This window comes from Polypterus senegalus, chromosome 12, assembly GCF_016835505.1.
Source record: "Polypterus senegalus isolate Bchr_013 chromosome 12, ASM1683550v1, whole genome shotgun sequence".
NCBI lineage: Eukaryota > Metazoa > Chordata > Cladistia > Polypteriformes > Polypteridae > Polypterus > Polypterus senegalus.
In genome coordinates this window covers 130,916,879-130,939,538 of record NC_053165.1, presented here as the reverse complement: position 1 = coordinate 130,939,538, position 22,660 = coordinate 130,916,879, and the positions used below count along the sequence as shown (strand labels likewise).

General features: G+C 36.7%; 1 protein-coding gene across 1 annotated transcript in view; it reads left to right on the top strand.

Moving 5' to 3' along the window:
* fbxo22 (F-box protein 22) overlaps positions 1–21,587 on the top strand; it is a 43,431-nt gene extending 21,844 nt beyond the window's left edge. Inside the window, exons 5-7 of the mRNA XM_039773432.1 lie at positions 13,715–13,867; positions 16,572–16,737; positions 19,919–21,587. Of these exons, the coding sequence (XP_039629366.1) occupies positions 13,715–13,867; positions 16,572–16,737; positions 19,919–20,306 (707 nt within the window). The 3' untranslated portion in view covers positions 20,307–21,587. The remainder of the gene's footprint in view (positions 1–13,714; positions 13,868–16,571; positions 16,738–19,918) is intronic.
* Positions 21,588–22,660: the final 1,073 nt, after the last annotated feature.

Sequence of the window (22,660 nt, the reverse complement as noted above, 5' to 3'; positions counted from 1 at the left end):
GAAGCGTACTTGTTTTCTACCAGTGCCCATAAGTTTTTTGTTTTTTTTTTATTTAATTTTATTACAATCCATACAAAGCAATCAAGTTTTTACAAATAGAAAAATTGAGTTAAGAACAAATCGATCCCCACCCCTGAGAGAGAGAGCAAGCCAAACAGCGTAAAATTTAAGGCTTGTAAACATAACTAATTGAAGAAATTCTCTGTGCTTTATGAACTTATTTTAAAATTATACTGATTAGATCCTGCCATGTCTGTACGGATCCTCGAACTGAGTATTTGATTTTTTCTAATTTCAAATAATATAACACATCGGTTTCCCACTGACTTAAAAGAGGAGAGTTTGGGTTCTTCCAGTTTATCAGAATGAGTCTGCGTGCCAAGAGTGTAGTGAATGCAACCACAATTTGTTTGTCTTTCTCCACTTTAAGCCCCTCTGGAAGAACACCATATGTTTGTATAGTTATTTTTATATATTGTATCTATACTAATAAAAGGCAAAGCCCTCACTCACTCACTCACTCACTGACTCACTCACTGACTCATCACTAATTCTCCAACTTCCCGTGTAGGTAGAAGGCTGAAATTTGGCAGGCTCATTCCTTACAGCTTACTTACAAAAGTTAAGCAGGTTTCATTTAGAAATTCTACACGTAACGGTCATACCGGTCGATAATGGTCGATAACGTCCGCCATGTTGAATTTTCTTATTTATGACCCCATCTTCACGAAATATGGTAGGCGGCTTCCCTGCGCTAACCAAAACCGATGTCGTACTTATTTCGTGGTATGCCGCCATTGTCGGCCGCCATATTGAATTTTCCACACGTCACTAATTCTCCAACTTCCTGTGTAGGTAGAAGGCTGAAATTTGGCAGGCCCATTCCTTACAGCTTACTTAAAAAGTTAAGCAGGTTTCATTTCGAAATTCTACGTGTAGCGGTCATAGCGATCGACAACGTCCGCCATATTGAACTTTCTTATTCATGGCCCTATCTTCACGAAATTTGGTAGGCGGCTTCCCTGCGCTAACCGAAACCAATGTACATACTTATTTCGGTGGTATGACGCCACTGTCAGCCGCCATATTGAACTTTCCAACGTCACTAATTCTCCAACTTCCCTGGTAGGTAGAAGGCTGAAATTTGGCAGGCTCATTCCTTACAGCTTACTTACAACAATTAAGCAGGTTTTATTTCGAAATTGTCCAAATAACGGTCATAACGGTCAACAACGTCCGCCATGTTGAACTTTCTTATTTACGGCCCCATCTTCACGAAATTTGGTAGGTGGCTTCCCTTAGCTAACCAAACCAATATGCGTGCTTATTTGATGGTATGGCGCCACTGTCAGCGCCATATTGAACTTTCCAACGTCACTAATTCTCCAACTTCCCGTGTAGGTAGAAGGCTGAAATTTGGCAGGCTCATTCCTTACAGCTTACTTACAACAATTAAGCAGGTTTTATTTCGAAATTGTCCAAATAACGGTCATAACGGTCAACAACGTCCGCCATGTTGAACTTTCTTATTTACGGCCCCATCTTCACGAAATTTGGTAGGTGGCTTCCCTTAGCTAACCAAACCAATGTGCGTGCTTATTTGATGGTATGACGCCACTGTCAGCCGCCATATTGAATTTTCCAACATCACTAATTCTCCAACTTTCCATATAGGTAGAAGGCTGAAATTTGCAAGGCTCATTCCTTACAGCTTACTTACAAAAGTTAAGCAGGTTTCATTTCAAAATTCTATGCGTAATGGTCATAACGGTCAACAACGTCCGCCATGTTGAACTTTCTTATTTATGGCCCCATCTTCTCGAAATTTGGTAGGCTTTCCTCCACTAACTGAAACCAATGTATGCGTACTTATTTCGTAGTATGATGCCACTGTCAGCCGCCATATTAAACTTTTCAACAGTCTTTGTTACTTATGGGCCCATCTTCAAGAAATTCTTTCGATCAAAGAACTGTCACTTACCGAGTGGTTTCCATGCCCGGAGATACCACCTACCTTTTCCATTCTCTTTGTTACATATTGCACGGCCATATCAGGCTCGCTCTTGATATCCGGAGGAACATTCTGTCTTATGTATTGAATGACTGGGACAGGTTCAAGGTGTGGACTGATGACGGTACAGGAGATAATTATACTACACAGGATCACTAGAAGAGTGAAATGCTTAAGCCCTTCATGGTTCTGCATGTGAGTTGATGGCTGCCGCTGAATTGTTCGGTTGTCGCTTTCAAGTGTACCGAAATGGCCAAATATTTTACACCTTTCGACAACCGCCAATGACTCTTAAACATCTTAGATTCACAGGTGACGATTTCAGTAGTGGACACTTTGATGTTTATGAATGTTTAAACTCTCAAAAGCTGGATGTGATTTTATCGATGAAACCGGTTGTGTGCTTACAACGCTTGACATATGCCAAATGTCACTTCAACACAACAAATCCTGCAAATACTGTCGTAATTGAAACAAACCATGGATCTCAAACCGATTATGACAGCAGAAATCCAAGCTGTGAGATTTGAGACAAGATTACTGTTCACATGGCCAACTGTAAGTTGCATACTCAAGAGTAAGCTCAGCGCACAGCTTGGTCATGTTACAACCGGACGGCCGAACTGACAACATGGTATACAAAGAGATCCTTAACAAATAATTATTGGCATATTGTCCCACAGTTTAAAAAGGTTTAATTTTCTTCCTAATAAAATTTGAATGCAGTACTTCGCCGCTGCGAAGCGCGGGTATTTTGCTAGTGCCCTTATAAACTCTCCCACACTGTTAACATTATTAGAGCCCTCTAGACATGAAATAACACCCTTTAGTCAAAAGTTTAAACGGTGCTCCATGACAAGACCGAGATGACAGTTCTTTCTCACAATTAAAAGAATGCAAATATATCTTCTTCTCTTCAGGAGCAGAGAATTTCAGAGAGAGAGAGAGAGCGAGCGCTCGCAAAGAAAAGCAAACAATCAAAAAATCAATACGTGTGCTTTTAAGTTTGCCTAAGCACCGCAATAAAGCGGCATTTTTTAGAGGAGCGTCAGTATATTCTAAGCAAACAGCCTCTGTGCAAACAGCCCCTCTGCTCACATCTCCTCCGTCAGGCGCAGAGAACGTCAGAGAGAGAGAGAGCGCGAGATTAAAGCAAACAGTCAAAAAATCAATAAGTGTGCTTTTGGAAGCACCGCGATAAAGCGGCATTTCTTAGAGGTGCGTCCGTATCCACTAGGCAAACAGCTTCTGTGCAAACAGCACCTCTGCTCACACCCCCTCCGTCAGGCGCAGAGAATGTCAGAGAGTGTGAGAGAGATTCAGAGACAAGCAAAAAATCAAGCACCGCGCGGGAAGCATATCTTTTATAGCATTGAGGAGTTTTAGTTAATATGTAATACATGCTCTGATTGGGTAGCTTCTAAGCCATCCGCCAATAGCGTCCCTTGTATGAAATCAACTGGGCAAACAAACTGAGGTAGCATGTACCATAAATTAAAAGACCCATTGTCCGCAGAAATCCGCGAACCAGCAAAAATTCTGTGATATATATTTAGATATGCTTACATTTAAAATCCACGATAGAGTGAAGCCGCGAAAGTCGAAGCGCGATATAGCGAGGGATTACTGTAATTCCAAATTTTTTCCAGATATTAAAAAGTGTTTGTGAAGGTTGAAAGAGGTGGTTCTCTTGCAGGGGTGCCACAGATAGAAGCTTCTCCGTCTTAAAATGCTTTCTACATTGGTTCCAGATTCTAAGTGAGTGGAGCACAATTGGGTTATTAGTGTATTGCCGATAACGTGTGTTTATTGGAGCACAGAGCAAGGAATACAAAGAAGTACTGCAGGATTTTACTTCTATTGCGGTCCAAGCCTGTGTATGTTCTTCTATTTGTGTCCAGGTTCTTATCGCCTGTATATTTGCTGCCCAGTAATAAAACTGGAAGTTAGGTAGAGCCATGCCGCCTTCTGCCTTTTGTCTTTGTAGGGTCGCTCTTTTGATGCGTGGATGTTTTGAATTCCAAATAAATGAGGTTATTGTTGAATCTAATTGCTTAAAGAATGATTTATTAATGTATATTGGGATGTTTTGAAATAAAAAGGAGCTTAGGAAGAATATTCATCTTAACAGTGTTAATTCTTCCAGCTAGTGTGAGATGAAGGGTTGACCATCTATGCAAGTCTTGTTTAATTTTTTCCATGCAGGCGCGAAATTTTGTTGATATAGAGCTTTATGTTTACTTGTGATGTTTACCCCTAGGTATTTAAACTGTTCTGCAATGATAAAAGGTAGGGTATCTAATCTAATATTATATGCTTGAGAATTCACTGGAAAGAGTACACTTTTATTCAGATTAATTCTGAGACCAGAGATCTTTTGAAATTCTGTGAGTGCTGCTAAGACTGCAGGCACAGAATTTTCTGGGTCATATATACAGTACCATATCATCTGCATATAATGAGATTTTCTGTTCCAGTCCTTCTCTGCTAATCCCCTTTATCTGATCAGTATTTCGACAATGTATTGCCAGTGGTTCAATGGCAATGCAAACAGCAGCGGTGACAAGGGCATCCTTGTCTAGTGCCACGTTCTAGTTTAAAGTAGTCTGAGCAAATGTTATTGATGCAAACTGAAGCTTCTGGGTTAGTATACAGTAATTTAATCCATGCACAAATGTTGGGCCAAACCCAAACTTCTCCAATGTAGTAAAAGGTATTTCCATTCAATCATGTCGAATGCTTTTCTGCATCCAATGATAATAATATTTCTGGGGTGTTTGATTTAGTTGGTGAGTATATTACATTAAACAGGCGTCGAAGATTTGAAGATAAGTGTGGCCCCTAATAAATCCAGTTTGGTCTTGTGATATTACGAGGGAGCACTTTCTCCATCCTTCTAGCTATGATTTTAGAGAGTATTTTAACGTCGTTATTCAGAAGTGAAATTGGTCTGTATGATGCACATTGTAATAAGTCCTTATTTTGTTTTGGAAAGACAGTGATTAGTGCTTGGCGAAAGGTTTGTGGAAGAGATTGGTTATCTCTGGCTTCTGTAAATGTTGCTAATAGGAGGGAGCTAGCTGAGCGGAGAATTTCTTGTAAAACTCTGCAGGGTAGCCATCAGGGCCTGCTGCTTTTCCACCTTGGAGTGACTTTATAGCATCTAGTAATTCTGATAATTGCAGAGGTTTATCAAGTTCCTCCACACTAAAAGCGTCTATTTGTGGTATCTGTAATGTATCCAGAAATGCATTAGATTGTATATTGTCTTCTTTAAACTCAGTAGTATATAGGGATTTATAGTAGTCTCTGAAAGTGTGCATTATATTTTTGTGTTCGATGATTTTATCTCCGTTAGTGTTAGTGATTACGAGATTGCGTTGCACTTCTTGCTTGTGAATTTGTTGAGCTAAAAGCTTATTAGCTTTCTCTCCATGTTCATAGTAATGATGTCTGGATTTGTAAATTAGTTGTTCAGTTTCTTTAGTTGTCAAGAGGTTTAATTCTGAATGTAGAGCCTGCCTCCTCTATGTAGAGTCTCGCTGGTAGTCTGGCATGTTCTTCATCTATTTTAGTAATTTGCTTTTTATCTCTGCTACTTTCTTGCTTGGATTTATTTCTGTGGGAAAGATATGAGATAATCTGTCCTCTTAAGAAGGCCTTAAGAGTTTCCCAGAGTATTCCTGCAGAGATCTCAGGGGATGTATTTGTCTCTAGAAAGAATTTGATTTGTTTGGATATAAATTCAGTACAATTCTCGTCAGCTAATAGAAGCGGGTTGAGGCCATCTCGGGGTGAGTGTATGGGGCTTAGTAATTTCAGCTCCAAGATCATAGGTGCATGGTCCGAAATAACAATAGCATCGTATTTGCAAGATTTAATCTTAGGCAAGAAGTTATTGTCTATAAAGAAGTAATCAATCCTTGAGTAGCAATGATGTACTGGTGAGTAGAAAGAATATGTTCTTGAATTTGGGTTTAAAACCTCCAGGGATCTGATAAGTTGTGATCAGTTATAAACTTTGTAATTATCTTTGCAGTGTTAGATGCTGTTCCCCTGTGGAGGAAGTCCTATCTAAAAGTGGATTTAAAACACAATTAAAGTCCCCAGCCATTATAACTTTATGAGTGTTCAGATTGGGAATGGATGCAAATAAATTTTGTATAAATTCCTTATCATCAACATTAGGTGCATAAACATTTATCAAAATCATTTTACAGTTAGATAAGTCTCCCATGACCATTACATATCTCCCTTCAGGATCCAATACTACATCTGATGCTACAAATGGTACTGTTCTATGTATGAGAATTCCCACCTCTAGTTTTCTTTGTAAAACTAGAATGGAACATTTGGCCAGTCCAGTCTTTTTGCAGCCGGAACTGATCCTTGCTTAGTAAGTGGGTTTCCTGTAAAAATACTATTTTAGCATTTAGACCTGTTAGGTGAGAAAGTACTTTCTTTCTCTTTAATTCGTGATTCAGGCCTTTAACATTCCAGCTTACGAAGTTAACTGTCCCATCATGGAGACACTGATTCTGAGTTTTTGATGTCATTTTATAGTCTAGAGTTGTTGCCATGCAGCTTATTATTACGTTGATAGTTATAGTTATAAAGATTAAGAGGATAGATTAGGTATAGATCAGGCCTGCTCTCTTTCTCTCCCCCCCTTAACCCCCCACCCCTTTTTGCCTCCCCAAGTAAGTCTAGACCCCACTTCGCACAGTCCCAGTCCTCTGACATACCCAGAGACAGAACACGTCCAAAGCACAACAAGCCCCAGTGCAGTGGCGCTTTAGGGTTAAAAGACAGAGATATCTATTATCAATATAGTCTTAAAAAAAGAAATAAAAAAAAGAGTTTTGCACTTAAAATATATATATAGTCTACAGCAATTTTAGTGCATTAAGATGATACACCCAGATAATAAACCCGGGATGGTGTTAAAATGTGTCCAAATAAGTATAACAAGTCTTAATGCAGTAATAGCAATAACAATAAACCAAGGGTATGATATTGAACAGTCTTGTTTAGGGTAGAGATGAAATAATTAGAAAAGAAAAAGAGAAAAAAAAAAAATAAAATAATTAAGCACAATAAAACATAAACAGATAGCGCCCTAGTAATACTAAGTAATAATGAGAATATATGAGAATATATGCTGATAATAACCCGTATTTTAAAACGAATAGATCAGATAGTGGATTGTTAATCCTTGCTTTATCATTATCCGCCATGACTCACTATTATGTATCAGAATAGTCCCGGGATCAGCTTTCTTAATTCCTTTTCTGCTTCTTCCTTGCTAGCGAAGACATAGAATTGACCCTGCCATTCCACTTTCAGTTTTGCGGATACAAGAGGCTGTATTTGACTGGCTTGCCGTAACCGCTGTTTAATGTCATAGAAGGCTGCGCGTTTAGTAGCTGTTGCTGGAGAGAAGTCAGGGAAGATACAAATGTGGTTATTTTCATATATAATATCTTACTTGTTTCTGAGGAGTGCCATCACCTCTAGCTTAAATGATAATCGTTCAAAACTAACTATAAAAGATCTTGGTCGGGGTCTAATGGTGTTTGATCCGCGTACGCGGTAAGCCGCTGTTATCTCAGATTCTGCTTTAAAGTCCTCCCTAATTATTTTAGAAAAAAGTTCAGCTGCGAATTTCACAGGGTTTGAACTTTCTCGATTCTCAGGCAGACCTTCAATTCTGACATTATACCTTCTACTCCCATCTTCCAAAGCAGCCAGTCCGTCTCCGAGTTTTTTGCATTCGGAGCTGCCGTTTACTGCTTTTTCCTCGGCACTGGCAGCTAAATGTTCGGCCATTTCAATCCGAATTGTGAATGTCTCCTTGAGATCCTCCAATTGATCAGTAAGCGTGCTCAGTTTAACCGAGTTTTCCTGAATGCGCTCTTCAATTTTACCCAGCACCTGTCGAAGCTCAAGTTGCACCTCTTGACGCAGCCTTTCATTTGCCTATTGGAATTCCTGTCGCAGCCATTCATTGGCCTGTTTTATCTCCTGTTTCAATTCCTGTTTCAGTCTCTCATGTGCCTTTGCCATTGCTTTGTCATTAGCCTTCTTGCTTTTCTTCATATCTTGCATGAGCTCAGCGAGCATCACCTCCAGTTTAGACATTTCAATTGTGCTTTCTTGTACCATAAATGAAGCAGCAGACTCTGCGGAAGCCGGTGTCCCCGCTGCTCCCGGCTCGCGTAATTGAAGCCGCGGACTTCAAGGCCCTTTCCATTTTTAGTTGATCTTTTCCGATCGGCGAGCTATCCCGATCTGCATGCACGATTGCACCTTCGCTCCCCTTTTCGCTCTCAGCTGGCGACGATGTAGCGGACCGTGGTCCAGAGGAGTCTGTACTTTCGCCCATCTGATCCAGGTCTGTTTCTGAAAGGCCGTATATTGAACCTCTCGGGTTGAATAAATACAAGATATCTCAGGATAATAAGCAAATAATATGAAAAATAACACCGCTGCTAGCGGAGCTCCACTTCAGATGTCCATCTCTCGCATCGGACGAGACCAATCTCAGTGCCCATCAGTTTTGACCCCATAAATCGACATTCATAATCTTGTTAAGATAATATTAGAAAAAAAAACCTGCACATATTAAATAAGAGAGATGAACCTACAGTGCCATGGTTTGGGCTGCCACTCAGGTATGGTTACACTTCACTCATGGCTTACTACTCTCAGTTTTATCTTTGTGCTTTTGCATGTGCATTGGTAAATTTGTCCATGATTACCTCCACATGTGTAAAATATACAGTTGAAGTCGGAGGTTTACATACACTTAGGGTGATTTCTTTCACTTTAGAATCCCTTTACACATTTTATACTAACAAACTATAAATTTGGAATATTGTTTAAGACCTGTACATTGTGCAAGGCAGAAGTAATTTTTTCCAACAATATTTACATGCAGAGTATTTCACATTTTATTGACTATATCACAATTCCAGTGGGTCACAAGTTTACATATACTTTGTTAACTGTGCTACTAAACAGCTTAGAAAATTCCAGAAAATTATGTCAAGCCTTTAGACAATTAGCTTCTGATAGCTAACTAATGGTCTTCCCTGCGTGGAGTTTGCATGTTCTCCCCATGTCTGCGTGGGTTTCCTCCGGGTACTCCGGTTTCCTCCCACAGTCCAGAGACATGCAGGTTATGTGCATTGGTGATTCTAAATTGTCCCTTGTGTGTGTGTGTGTGTGTCGCGCACGCACGCACGTCTGTGTCCTGTGATGGGCTAGCGCCCTGCCCAGGGTTTGTTTCCTGCCTTGCGCCCAGTGTTGGCTGGGATTGGCTCCAGCAGACCCCAGTGATCCTGTAATTAGGATATAGCAGGTTGGATAAAGGATGGATGGATAGCTAACTAACTCCTAACTGGTGACAACCTGTGGATACAAGTTAAGGCCTACCATCAAACTCACTGCCTATTTATTTAACATACAAAAGAAGTCAGCCAAGACCTCAGAAAACAAATTATGGACCTCTTCAAATCTGGTTCATCTTTAGGTACAATTGCCAAACACCTGAAGGTTCCACGTTCATCTATATAAACAGTAAACACGGTCACCTAGAGATGAACATGCTTTGGCACTAAAAGCAATCCCAGAACAACAGCAAGGGACATTGTGAAGATAGTGGAGGAAACAGGTAGATAAGTATCTATATCCACAGTAAAACAAATCCTGTATCAACATAACCTGAAATGCTTCTCAGAAAGGAAGAAACCACTGCTCCACATTCTCCATAGAAAAGCCAGACTGAAGTTTGCAATGGCACATGGGGATAAAGAAATGTCCTCTGGTTTGATGAACCCAAAATTGAACAGTTTGGCTATAATGACCATCATTATGTTGGTAGGGTTAGACTTGCAAGCCAAAAAAAAACATTCCAACCATCATGTTCTGGGTGTGCTTTGCTGCAGGAGGGACTGGTCCACTTCACAAAACAGATGACATCATGAGGAAGGACAATTATGTAGACATACTACAGCAACATCTTATGAGCTCAGCCAGGATGTTGAACCTCAGTCGCAAATGGGTCTTCCAGATGGACAATGACCCCAAGCATACCTCCAAAGTTGTGGTAAAATGGCTTAAGGACAACAAGGTTATGGAATGGCCATCAAAAGCAATGACCTCAATCTTATTGAAAATATGTGGGCAGAACTGAAAAAATTTGTGTGAGCAAGGAGGCCTATAAATCTGTCCCAGTTACACCAGTTCTGTCTGGAGGAATGGGCCAAAATTCCCTCAACTTATTGTAAGAAGCTTGTGGAAGGCTCAAGTTAAACAATTTAAAAGCAATGATAACAAATATTAACAAAGTGTATGTCAACTTGTGACCCACTGGAATTGTGATATAGTTAATTAAAAGTGAAATACTCTGCCAGTGAACGTTGTTGGAAAAAAATGACTTCTGCCTGGCACAAAGTTGATGTCTCAAACAATATAGTTAAGTATAAAATCTGGGGAGGGCTATAATGTGAGTTTTAAAGAATTCATCCAAGTGTATGTAAATTTCTGACTTCAACTGTATATTTATAAGGTAATGGAATATGCGCTTTATATCGTGCTTAGAAAAACAAATTCTGCTTTTTGCATGATTTAAAGCATATTAAAATGACATACAATAACCTCCTTAAAGTTCAGCCCGAGCATCACTCGGCTGTAAAAACAGTGCTAAAAGCGTTAGTCCCAAGTGTCATTCATGCAATGGTATAGATGCAACTCTTACAGCCTGAGTAATCCTCAGGTCTTATACATGTGCCAACAGCGTTAGTGTCGAGTGTTACTCGAACAACAATGTAGACGTGTCTTCTCCTAGCCTCATAATGGCATCTCGTAAGAAGTGCCTCTCGTCAGCAGTGATGACGCTGTAAATCTGTGTTCAGGCAGTAGAACTGAAACGGTCAGAGGAACCAAAGGTGATTCTGGTGAATCTGAAAGCAATGCTTGCGTCACTCACACATGTCCTGTATGTATTATTATTATTCATTATTATTATTATTTGTATCATAGTTTCCACACTTCTGACTTTGTACCTCTAGTGTTTTGCACTACTGTAAAAAGATAAGATTTAATAAAAATGTAATTTTTCAAGCCAAAAACTTGCTTTTTACGTTTTTTTAAGAAATAATGTAACGCTAAGGAGGTTCATTATGATTTACGTCTGAGCTCCTAATAAAACAAAATTTCTGTCATTCAATCAATAAAATGCTTTGAGAATATGCTTTACAGCTGAGTTACCAGTGACTGATGATTTTAACTTAACAATAGTATAATAATTTTACAGATATTTAATTTAATACTCTGTGAATTTTTAAATGTACAGAACATTAATACTGTATATCTTAATTCAAAGTTGAGTAATCTTAGTATATCACTGAGTTTATGACTAGACTGGAGTATTAGAGTAAATATAATTTCTACCCACTTATTTCATAGTAGTTGAATTTACTAACATACAATTTTTAAAATAAACTCACCAATGAAATGTGTATACTTGTGTTAACTTATATACAGCATAATTAAATTACAGTTTTGAGTGCAAAATAAAAATAATTCAAGCTTTAATGTATTATTGTGCACTAATAGGATTGTGAGCAATGTTGACTTCTTAAAAAATGCAGTGTTTTTAAATCAGAATCACTTATTTTCACCAGTACTTAATGTACAGGAATTTAGCTTAGTAACTTTGGAGCTGCTTATAACAGAAAACAACATTACATACAAATAACATACAGTAGATTGAATAACATGCTTTATAACCAGTTGCAGAATAGTTCAGTTAAAAAGGAGATGTGAAAATGATGATGTGCAAGTGAAGGACTGAATGTATACAGTAGACCACCGTGAAGTCAACGTTCAGAGTTCGCGGCCTCTGTCATTCGCAGATTTTTCCTTAGAACCTAACTAATAACTGTTAGCAGAAACCACAAATATCCAACACAATTTTGATGGCATTTTTGTGGCAATACTGTACTGCAGAGAGAACAGGAAGCAACTGTAGAGAAAACCGCTACTTGGGATGGTGAAAGTAACCAATAGAATTTGAAACTGCAACTCCCAGCAGTCCCTGCAGTGGCTGTGATTGGTCTTCTGCTGGGGCTGTTTAGGTCAAAGGATGTCAGCGCGGCTTTTAAAAAGGGGGCTGGTGACTATAAACAAAAAAAATAGTTCTGGTAATTTGTGTTTCAAGTTCCTGTCTTTCTGCCGTGGTACTTATTTGTTTTTTCCTGGATCGTTTCGTGTGTCTGGATTGTCTGCCGTCTGCCTGAGTACGTGAGGACTGTAAGTGGATTCATGGTCATCCTGCAAAAAAAGGAGCGTTCCTGAACCCGTCTTCACCATTTCAGGAACTACCGGTAGGACTATCTGTACATTCCCATTCAACATGCGGATCTCTGGACTATCTATTTTCATCATTACATTTCATCTGTTGCCGTTTTTCATGAACTTTTTCATGATTTACTGTTTGTGTTTTGTTTGTACTTTGTTGTATTTAATCGCCGTAAGGGGAACAGGGGTGGTATCGTTGTTTTCTTATTTCATTTGTTTTCATTACATTCTTATTTGCTGTTTGATGAGCAGTTTGCTTTGTTTTTGTCTCTGTTTCTGAGTGCACGTGGGTCACGTCAAGGCTGAATGCGTCCCTGGAATCTCCACCATAAAAATAAATACATCACCGTCTTCTCGATTGTGGCTTCTTGCAAAATTCTATGCTTACTTAAAAGCCTCCTTTTTGGCTGATTGCTTTGTTTCTCTCTCCTCCTCCAGACATTCTCTGCTCCTGTTGAGGGTTGTGTTCCCCTATGATGTTTGTCTATTGTTTAATCGATGACTAACTGCATACTGAGTTCCTTTTACTTCTGAAAGAGACACGTTTGTTTGAAGTGTTTGAATAAAGTTCCTGCCTCTACAATCTCCTGTGTTTCTGTGCAATTCTGTGCCCCAAGCGTTGCACTTTGTACATATTGTTCCAGTAGTTTTTAAAATAGTTTTTACAGTTCATTAGCAATGTGTAAAATAATTACTGTTGCAGTAATTGTGATGCTATTTGCATGAAAACAATGTGTTCCATTAAAATTTCATTTTTTCTTTGTTAATTGTGACGTTTACTTAAAGTGCAGCAAAAAAGTATTTGCCGTCCAGGGATGCATTAACCCCCAAGTATGTGGCAGTTTAAGGGTTAACGCCCCAAGATGCCACTGAAACAAGCTGCACCGTCTAAGGCTTCTGGCAATGAAAATACACTTGCATGAATTACAGTACGTATATCGGTAACATCGGGATTTTGCATTCTAGCATTTGGGGAGACATAGCAGTACAGTATACAGGTTTACCTTTACATTCTTTATTTTAAGTAATGTATTAAGCTGAGTTTGAAATTAAAACTATGAAAATAGGCATTTTTTTAACCACATCCAAAATTTGTGGTTTTTCACAATTTACGGGTGCTCTAGGAACGTAACCACAGCGAATTTTGGCGGTGCACTGTAGTCTTTATGCACATGCACACACATATGTGTACATATACCCTACATACAAAAACCTTATACAGTATATGAGTGAACACATTAGTATTAGCATTTAGGATAGAATATTGTTTAAAGTATAATAAAGCATTTGTTGATTACCTGAAGACTAATACCTGACTAGAGCTAATTATTTTGATAGTAACTCCAATGGGATCAAGTTGTAATCAGCCACAAGAATTTGAAGATGGAGAAGCTGGATTTGCTGTCTTGTTTCCTAAAGTTGAAGGAGTAAACTTCCGCTCCTTCCATTTCTGCAAAAAAAATTTCAGTACCACTGCTCTTGAAGAAGCAGGTGAGTATTGTCTGTGCAATAAAATACAATTCTACTGTATTATAATTGGTATCTTATCTTTATTTTAATGTGCAGGAATAAGTATTGTGAGTTGCATGGATTTTAAAATTAATGGACTTTGTGCCCACTAGAAAGCTGATTTTCATGTACAGTGCAATGTAGGAGAACTCAAAAAGAATCGGAATGTTCCACCAAGATAAAGACATGAATAAATAAAATTGAAAACAAAAGTGCTACAATATTCATATACATACTGGGAAATGAGAGTAGCGGAAAAGCATTACAAGATGAAAAAAGTATAAACTATAAATACACTAGTGGAAATTGAAAGAAGCACCCAAAAGGTTAAAGTTTGAAATAGTTTATTACATTGTGGCAAAGCTAGGTGGCGCATAATGTTCTGATTGAGTCCAAAGGTCGTTGGAGCACCTCATGGCGATACGGAGTATGGTGAAGGTTACGTCACTGTCATCAATAGGTGGTGCTCGGAGCATTGCAAAAATTGTCACTTGTATTGCCGCATTGCCCCAAACCCCCTACCAACCCTCGATGCTGACATGGAAAAATGTAGGTCGCAACACGAGGAAGTTTAAGAAGCACTGGTAATATTGAAATGTGCTGATCTCTGAGAAGCAAGATAGTTCTTCCACCAAAGTGCATTGATGTTGATAATGATGAGAAGAGGAGAATACCCTTTACCGGAGACCTGGTTCTCAACAGCCTGGGCATAAAGATATACGTTATATATTGTGTAGCACCAGCATGTCAGAAAGGAGGCTGAGGTAGACCAATTGACCACAGCAGCATGCATCAAAGCCACTGTCGATATCCATGGATCATATGTAGTTCTTCCCTTGAAGCAGAACAGCAGTCATGCATTCCCTAGACATGACCACCACTCCATTGTGACCACTGCTCCCTTACAAACACCAAAGAAAGTGGTTCCTCAGATCAGTTATTGGACAGAGGAATGTCAGTAAAATCCTGCATCTTTACTGCTGAAAGTAGATTTCAGCATGTTACATATTGATTAGCACATACATGCAAGTAAGAATTTCATTGTGCTTGGTACATGTAGAATTATTCCAGGTCACGTCCAAACTGCTGAATGGCTACATTTATTTTGTATATGACTACACCACATTGGGCCTCCACCTGTTCTACCAGCTCCATTGCTTTTTTGCATTAGATATTTGTGGAGATAATATTGGGACATCATCTAGCTGATCTTCATTTAGCTCCTGTGTGAAATTAGAAATCTGTTCATCCAGCAAGAAAAAGCCCTGCTCAAATCCCTCCAATACAATTCAGTGTATTTTTGGAACTGTTCATCAGCACCACCGTCAGCACACTCAAGAGTTACCTCTACCTGATTAAGCATGTATGGGACTGGATTGGATGGCATATCTCCTACACCCTGTCACAGGCAGTGAACGTCCATATACATAATGTATGAAACATTATTCCTTCTGAGTGTCACATGGTGGTGGAGACTATTCCAGCATCTGTGGGTGTAAGTCAATAGGCAGCCCATTCATTGCAAGGCCCACTAATGCACATGGAACTAATTTAGGTTGGTTGGCAATTCTGGCACACACCTTTATAAGGGAGGAAAATCTGGAGAAAAACTCACACTTGCATAGAGACAAGATGCAGACTTCACACAGACTATGACCAGGTACACAGTTTGAAGCCAGGATGCTGGATCTGTGAGGCAGCAGTGTTATCTGTTGCACCACCGTGCTTATCCAATTAAGATATAAGTGAACTAAAATTATTAATTAAAATGTTTTAAATTATGAGCATAACAATGCCTGTTAAATTATTATTTTTTTTATGTTCTAAAGTTTTTTTTTAAAGTGTGAATTCTGTCTGTGCTCATCCCGCATCGTATATGATCAAATGTAGCCCCAGGTTTAAGAGTGTAGTGCCTATAACAAAAATAAATAAATAGACGCAGATCAACATTATTGATCATTTTTTTGAATTGTATATCCTTATTACATTCTTTAATTGCTACTTTATTATGAAAAATGTATTCTGAGATTACTGTAATAAGAAAGATGGATGTTTTGAAGTAAGTTAGTTATACAGATCATGGGGTTGTAGAATGGCAGTGTTGCATGTTGATTAGAACGTACAAGTTGTAATTTCACTGAACTTTGTACACATGAAAATAATGACCCTATAAGGCTATTTACTTAATGTTAGGTACTGCCAGATGAGAAGAAAACAAAAACTCTTAATAGGGTAAAATGTTTAGAGAGATTACAACTTTGGAGATCATGGTTCTTCTGCAACACTCTGATGCCCATCCAGGACTGGTTCCTAACTTATACTTGGGACCCAGAACACTCTATGGCATGAAGAATAGCCTCAAAGTTTTGAGATTGTTGCATTTAATGTATGTGACAGATTTTTATGAATTAGTGAAATAATAATATATTATTTCCAATTTAAACTTAAATGCATTTTTCTTCTTAAATTATTATTTGTATACAGTATTAGTTTTACTACCAATCATACGTTCCTCAAGATCACAAAATAAATACCCACACACGCTCATACTAGGACAATTTAGAGTAGCTATTGAACTTTATCTCTTACTCAGAAAATCGGTGGCAGGAAACTCATTTCTTTAATATTCTGAAGTAGAATTTATTTGCTTGTTTGTTTATTTTATGTATCTGTCCATCCATCACAGGGCTTGTCAACAACCCAGGTCTGCGTGTTGTTCTTTTGTTTGGATATGAAGCCTTTAGACCAGAAGCTCTGCGCTTTCTTAATCATATTATTGAGCCACTTTCAAAAGAAAATATTCTTCTTGCTGGTGGACATGTAGAGTATATGGTGTCACCGGATACTAAATGGTAAGTATTACATTTTTTTATAAAATTTGGTGTTTATTTTCTTTGAGTTTGTGCTTTTAAATAAAACCAGCTTAGCAAATCAGATTTAGTAAAATACAGACTTTAAGCATATTTAAAATCTGGTTTTATTATTATAGAATTACTGACATTCACTGCATCCAGCCATGATCGGAACAATTAATATCCTAAAGGGTCAGTTTCAAGTAGTGTCTTTTGTTTAATTTAATTTTACTCCTGTGGTTTCTAGACAGTATTTTTTTTTTTTTTTTAAATTAAGAATCAATGTTTTCAAGTGAATATATTTAATTTGGAACACAGACTACACCCATTGCATGCAACTATATAAAAATGATAAATATTTCTGTTCTGATTGAGCATAAATTGAAATGAATAAATGTGAAGCTTTGAAATAAGTCCTGTTAAAAGCCCATTTATCACAAGATTATTTTGCACAATGTAAAGAAAATGCTGAATCTTTCAAAAAACAAGATTTATTTTTGAAGAAAAAACTATAGTAAAGAGTTAATGTGGATGAAATATTTCATTATGTTCATGAATGACTAGTATGAAGTAATACTTTTAACAGTAAAATATGTAGTTGGTAAATTCTACTAAAGTTACTATAAAGTAACAAAAATATAAAAAGCAAATTATTTTTAGCAAAATTATAATTTTAGTTAGAAAATTTATACATACTAGAATGAAAGCACAGTACTGACCAGGGTGTCGGTACCAACTAAATTCTGGAACAAAACACTGGCTATGGTCCTCCCCTGTATAAATGAGGAATCTATGCAAAATTTGTTGGAAATAAATTAAAAAGTGTGGATTTACATACCAAGCAAACACACATTTACTGTAACTTCATATATTAAACGTTGTACATGCTAGCATATGGAAATTTGGACTTGGATGCCACACATGTAAAGCAACATTGTTTTATCTGCTGATCAAAACAAAGTATTTTTTTAATATTTAATCCAAGTTAATAAAGGTTTACTGAACATTTATTTGTCTGTTATACTTTTGGTATGATTTGATATTAATGTTCTGCTTTATTTTTGTATCATTTTTCAATTACAATTACATCATCTTCCCTAGTAATTTATTTGTAATAAGTGAGCATGGATTTTACCTTTATTCCCTTAGAGTTTCTGCTTGCTCTTTGAGAAGTAATTTTATTTTTAAACAAAAAGGTGTGGTACTGCAGTTTTATAGAAAGAATATAGATGTTCTCAGCTCATGATTTCAAAGAATAGTATTGAATAACAGCCTGACAGTACTGGATATTATCTGAGGTTTTTCAGTTAAAGGAATACTCCACACAAAAATATTTTTTATTATTTTTATTATTTTCTTGCAATGATGGCTGTGAACACGAGGCTTTAGTTTTTTGTTTATAATGTGCACAGATTTTTCTCTAATTAAATATTTGACAATGTTATAGCAAAAAAGCATTTGTTTTACACTGGATAACTGACGTGGGTTATGTAACACATTTTCTAGTGGAAGGCATTGGTTGTTGTTGGGTTCTATTATATGATACATTTTTGTCTTCATTTCCCAGAAAAACAAGATTAAAATGTTTTTTCTGCCATCACTACAAACTACACAGTATAAATAGCATATAAAAATCATTTTTAGGCGGAATATTTATTTAAGTGTCAGTAGGTGTGTATATTTTAGGTATTAGTACAAGTGCAGCATGGTTTTACTTTTCTACTTTCTTCTGAAAACCAGCTGACAAGCTCCTTGGTTGTCATCCTTGTTCACTGACCAACAAATTTTTTTCTTTCTACTTCAGATATATTTTTTCCTTATCATTTTAGTACTTAAGAATATCATTTTATCTAGATTAAACATTTTTCTGTCATTTACTCCAAATACACTCTTTAGCGTCTGATATTTTAAAGCTGTGGTAGATGATGTTGGGGAAGTTGTTTTGCTTATTGCCTTTCCATAAGGGTAAAACAACTACACTCTATATGACACATTTATTGTACACCCTGCCATGGAAATGTGCTACACAATTATTTTTTTTTACTTTAAAGTGAGCATTTTTCTTGTGTACATTGCTCTCTGTTTTTATTTGGCTGTTATTAAAGATTATATTAGTTAAACATGCAGATAAGAATCTCACTATACTATTTGCGCATGACAATAAACTTGAACTTGAAGCACTTAATGTCATATTGCTAGTTGGAATGCAGTTCAAAGGGGGTATTTTGTGTTCTTCACGATCTGTTTATGTAGACAGAGCTTGCTGCCACATCTAAACCATGATCTTTAAGAATCAAAATGCATTAATATTTGAAGAATATATGTGTGTGGTTGTTAGACAGTTTATTTCTGCATTAATGAGTTGTCCTATTCTGTTTAATCCATCCATCATCCAACCCGCTATATCCTAACACAGGGTCACCTGGGTCTGCTGGAGCCAATCCCAGTCAACGCAGGGCGCAAGGCAGGAACAAATCCCAGGCAGGGTGCCAGCCCCCCGCAGGGCACATACACACACACCCCCACACACCAAGCACACACGAGGGACAATTATAGGATCGCCAATGCACCTAACAGAGCACAGCTTATGAATAATTGAGCTGTGTCGTGTAAGTTTTATTTGATTTAAAATGGGTTAATGAAAATTAATTGTGTATCATTAGTTACTAATATAAAAATGTAATTTTCACTTCTAACATTTACTGCTCATGTTTATTTGTTGATTTATTATTTTGTGAGTTTTATTTTTATGTTGTAATTTAAACATATTGACATAAAAATTATTTTCTTTTAGGTTTTCCTTTAACATGAATTTTAAAACAGTTACTGGAATAAAGTTTTGAAGTGGGCTCTGTTTAGCCAGTTTTATTTCCAGTTTATTATAACCTGAGTTATTTTAGGATTTTTTAAGTTAGCGTTGTCTATGTCTAGGTTAATGTTGGAGAAACATGTTAGAATAATACTGGAAAAACTCTAACAAGAGTTTATTTTATAATCAATCTTGTTTATACAATTGTTCAAAGTATTTTTTGAACTTGGCAATTTGTTTTTGAACAAATCAGTGATTTTAAAAGTATTGGAGCTTCCTCATTTTTAACATATCATCATTATAAGATTTTATAGTCTTTACTATAAGAGAGACTTTTTAAATTAATGTTTTTTTTTTTTTTTATTTTAAAAGCTGCTGCCATGGATCTTATGGAGTGGTGGGTCTTGCACTGAGTGGCTCAAGAATCCAAGGTGCTTCTGTCCTCCTCGAACAAGATGTGAATAGTGAGAAGGCTGCAAAAGAAGCTGTTCAAAGACTTAAAGCTGCCAAAATTCCAGAGCACAACACTGTAGGCTTTATGTTTGCCTGCGTAGGACGTGGCCAAAACCACTACAATTTAAAAAAAAATGTGGAAGCTGACATATTCCGAGCAGTTTTTCCTAACATTCCATTGTTTGGCTTCTTTGGGAATGGTGAGATTGGTTGTGATCGAATTATCACAGATAACTACACACTGAGTGAAGCAGATAACCTTCAGCATGGTTATACAACAGTCATGGCACTTGTGCACTTAGGATAAATGATTCGGAGAGGATGCGTGTGGCATTCCTTTAATATTTTAGAGACTGAGACGGTTAAAAGAACCAGTGCGCACTTTCATTCATTTAACTAATATAAGGTGTTGGACACCCATATGGGAAAGAATACTTCAAATTCTTCTGTAAATCGTTTTACTATTAACATGGTTATGCGGAATTCTTCATAGGTGCCATGCATTAATAATTGCATTATTTTCAGCATTGTGAAGCTAACTGATTTAAAATTATTCAACAGACGCTGTAGCAGGGAAGTGTTGTTTCTATTTCTGTCAACTAATTGTTGAATATTTAACTTACAAGAATATTTTTTCTTTTTGCCTTCTTGCTGTCTGTTTTATTGCAAATGGTTGGAAAAAATAAGCAATACATTTTAGCAGTATTTGATATTAGTTGCAACAGAGTTTAAAATATTTGTTCTGAAAGCTTAGTATTGTAGATGAAAAAAATGATTAATACCTATTTTATAAAAGCTATACATTCCACAGGTCAGTGCAGTTTCATGCAGGAATGTTTTTGTTTTTAATGTTTGTGGCATGGATGACTGGTCTAACAACACCTATGACGGAGTGCTGGATTGGCATACATTTTACATGTATTTGGCATTTTCATTTTGTCATTAGAATTATGTTAATGTTTGTAGGAAACCAAGTTTCTTTATCCTAAAGTAAATTTACATATGCTTTGAAGAATATTTTTTCATTTTTATTTACAGCTTATTGAAAATGTACAATTGTTACCACTTCTGGTTTTTTTTTTTGGTTTTTTTTTTGTGAACAAAATGCAGTTTATTTTCTCAATAACACATTTTAAGCATTACTTGGGTTAATGTGGAGGATTTATTTTTATTTAACTAAGTGGCTAGTGTTTTATTTTGAATAAATGATTCATGTAAACAACTAAAAAATGTGTGACTGCCGCTCTCTGGATCTCTTTCCTTATACTTGCTCTTAAAACTGTTTTGCACCAGAAATTCAAAAAACTGAAAACTCACCTTTTTCTTTTTTGTATTGTAAACTGTTAGTCTTAACTTTTAATCCTGTAGAAACTGCATTTTCTTTTCCAATTTTATTGTTCTGTCCATATATTCATACTTAACACTCATTGTGTTGTTTTCTTGTATTCCTAAGCATTTCCAGACTCTATCCTGTGTCATATTGCATTTTTATTTGTTACTATTACTACTGTCGTCTGTATTGTAAGTAGGTTTTCTTTTTTTTTTGTAAAGTGTAATTTGCCCAAAAGAAGAGATTGTTTGAAATACAGTATATGGATAAAGAGGAGAGGGAAATAAATAATTGGATGCAATACTGAAACAAATGTTGAAGAAAAAAACTAATATGTAAAGTCTGTTTTAACAGCCTACAGTTTATAATGTTGGAATTTGAAAAGTAACAAGAGATCCTTTACCCTAAAACGTTTAGGGGCACAAAGAACAGATCCTTCTGCTTAAAATTGGGTGGACGTGATATGGGCAGTAAAACATTTATCTTCTTTTTCAAAATGGAAATATGAGGTTCTTCTGTTAGAGCTCTGTGACTCTTTATATGTAAATATTCACATTTTTTTTGTAAATATTGGGTGAAATTTAAAGAATATTTTTATTGGTTTTCTCTCAATGATTAATAAAATTATGAAGTTCTTTAGTCAAAAATATGCATGGATTCATTAATTCATCCGGACTTCTGTGCTATAGAATAATATCCCGTTTTACAGCACAGATTAGCACATGAGACCTGCAGGTCATGTGTATGAATGAAAACGAGCTTCTGAAGCAGTTTGCCAAAATGTAGGCTACAGCAGAAAGTGACTCCGTAATATAAATGAAAGATTTTATGGTATCTCTGCAAAATGAAGAATTAAACAAAAAACAAACTTGACCTATTATTGAAAAGCGTAAAGAATAAAAACTGGTGATTTTTTTCCCCTGGGAGTAGTGTAATACTGCTTGGCACTTTTTCAGTTATTATCTTCGGCAATTCACTTATATGCATGATTTTAATAAAAATAACTTATCCTAGAATATGTCATAACTGGAGTTTAGCCAATCAGCAGGAAATCACTTGTGAATAATTTTAAAATTGTAAACTGCTTTGTAATATTTATTAGCCAGTCGAATCTGCAATACAAAGGAGTATTTTGTCATTTTTAGTTTATTCTTAAAACCTCCCATCCCATTTTCTAGTCGGCATGCTGTAGACAAATGAGGCATAGTCGACAGGTAAACGCTCTTTCCAGGTATTCAAAACAATGTTGAAATTGCAAGAAAATAAGCTTCAAATTCTAAACAAATAAAATATTCTCTACCTGAGTTTATACAGCTTTCCCATTGATGACA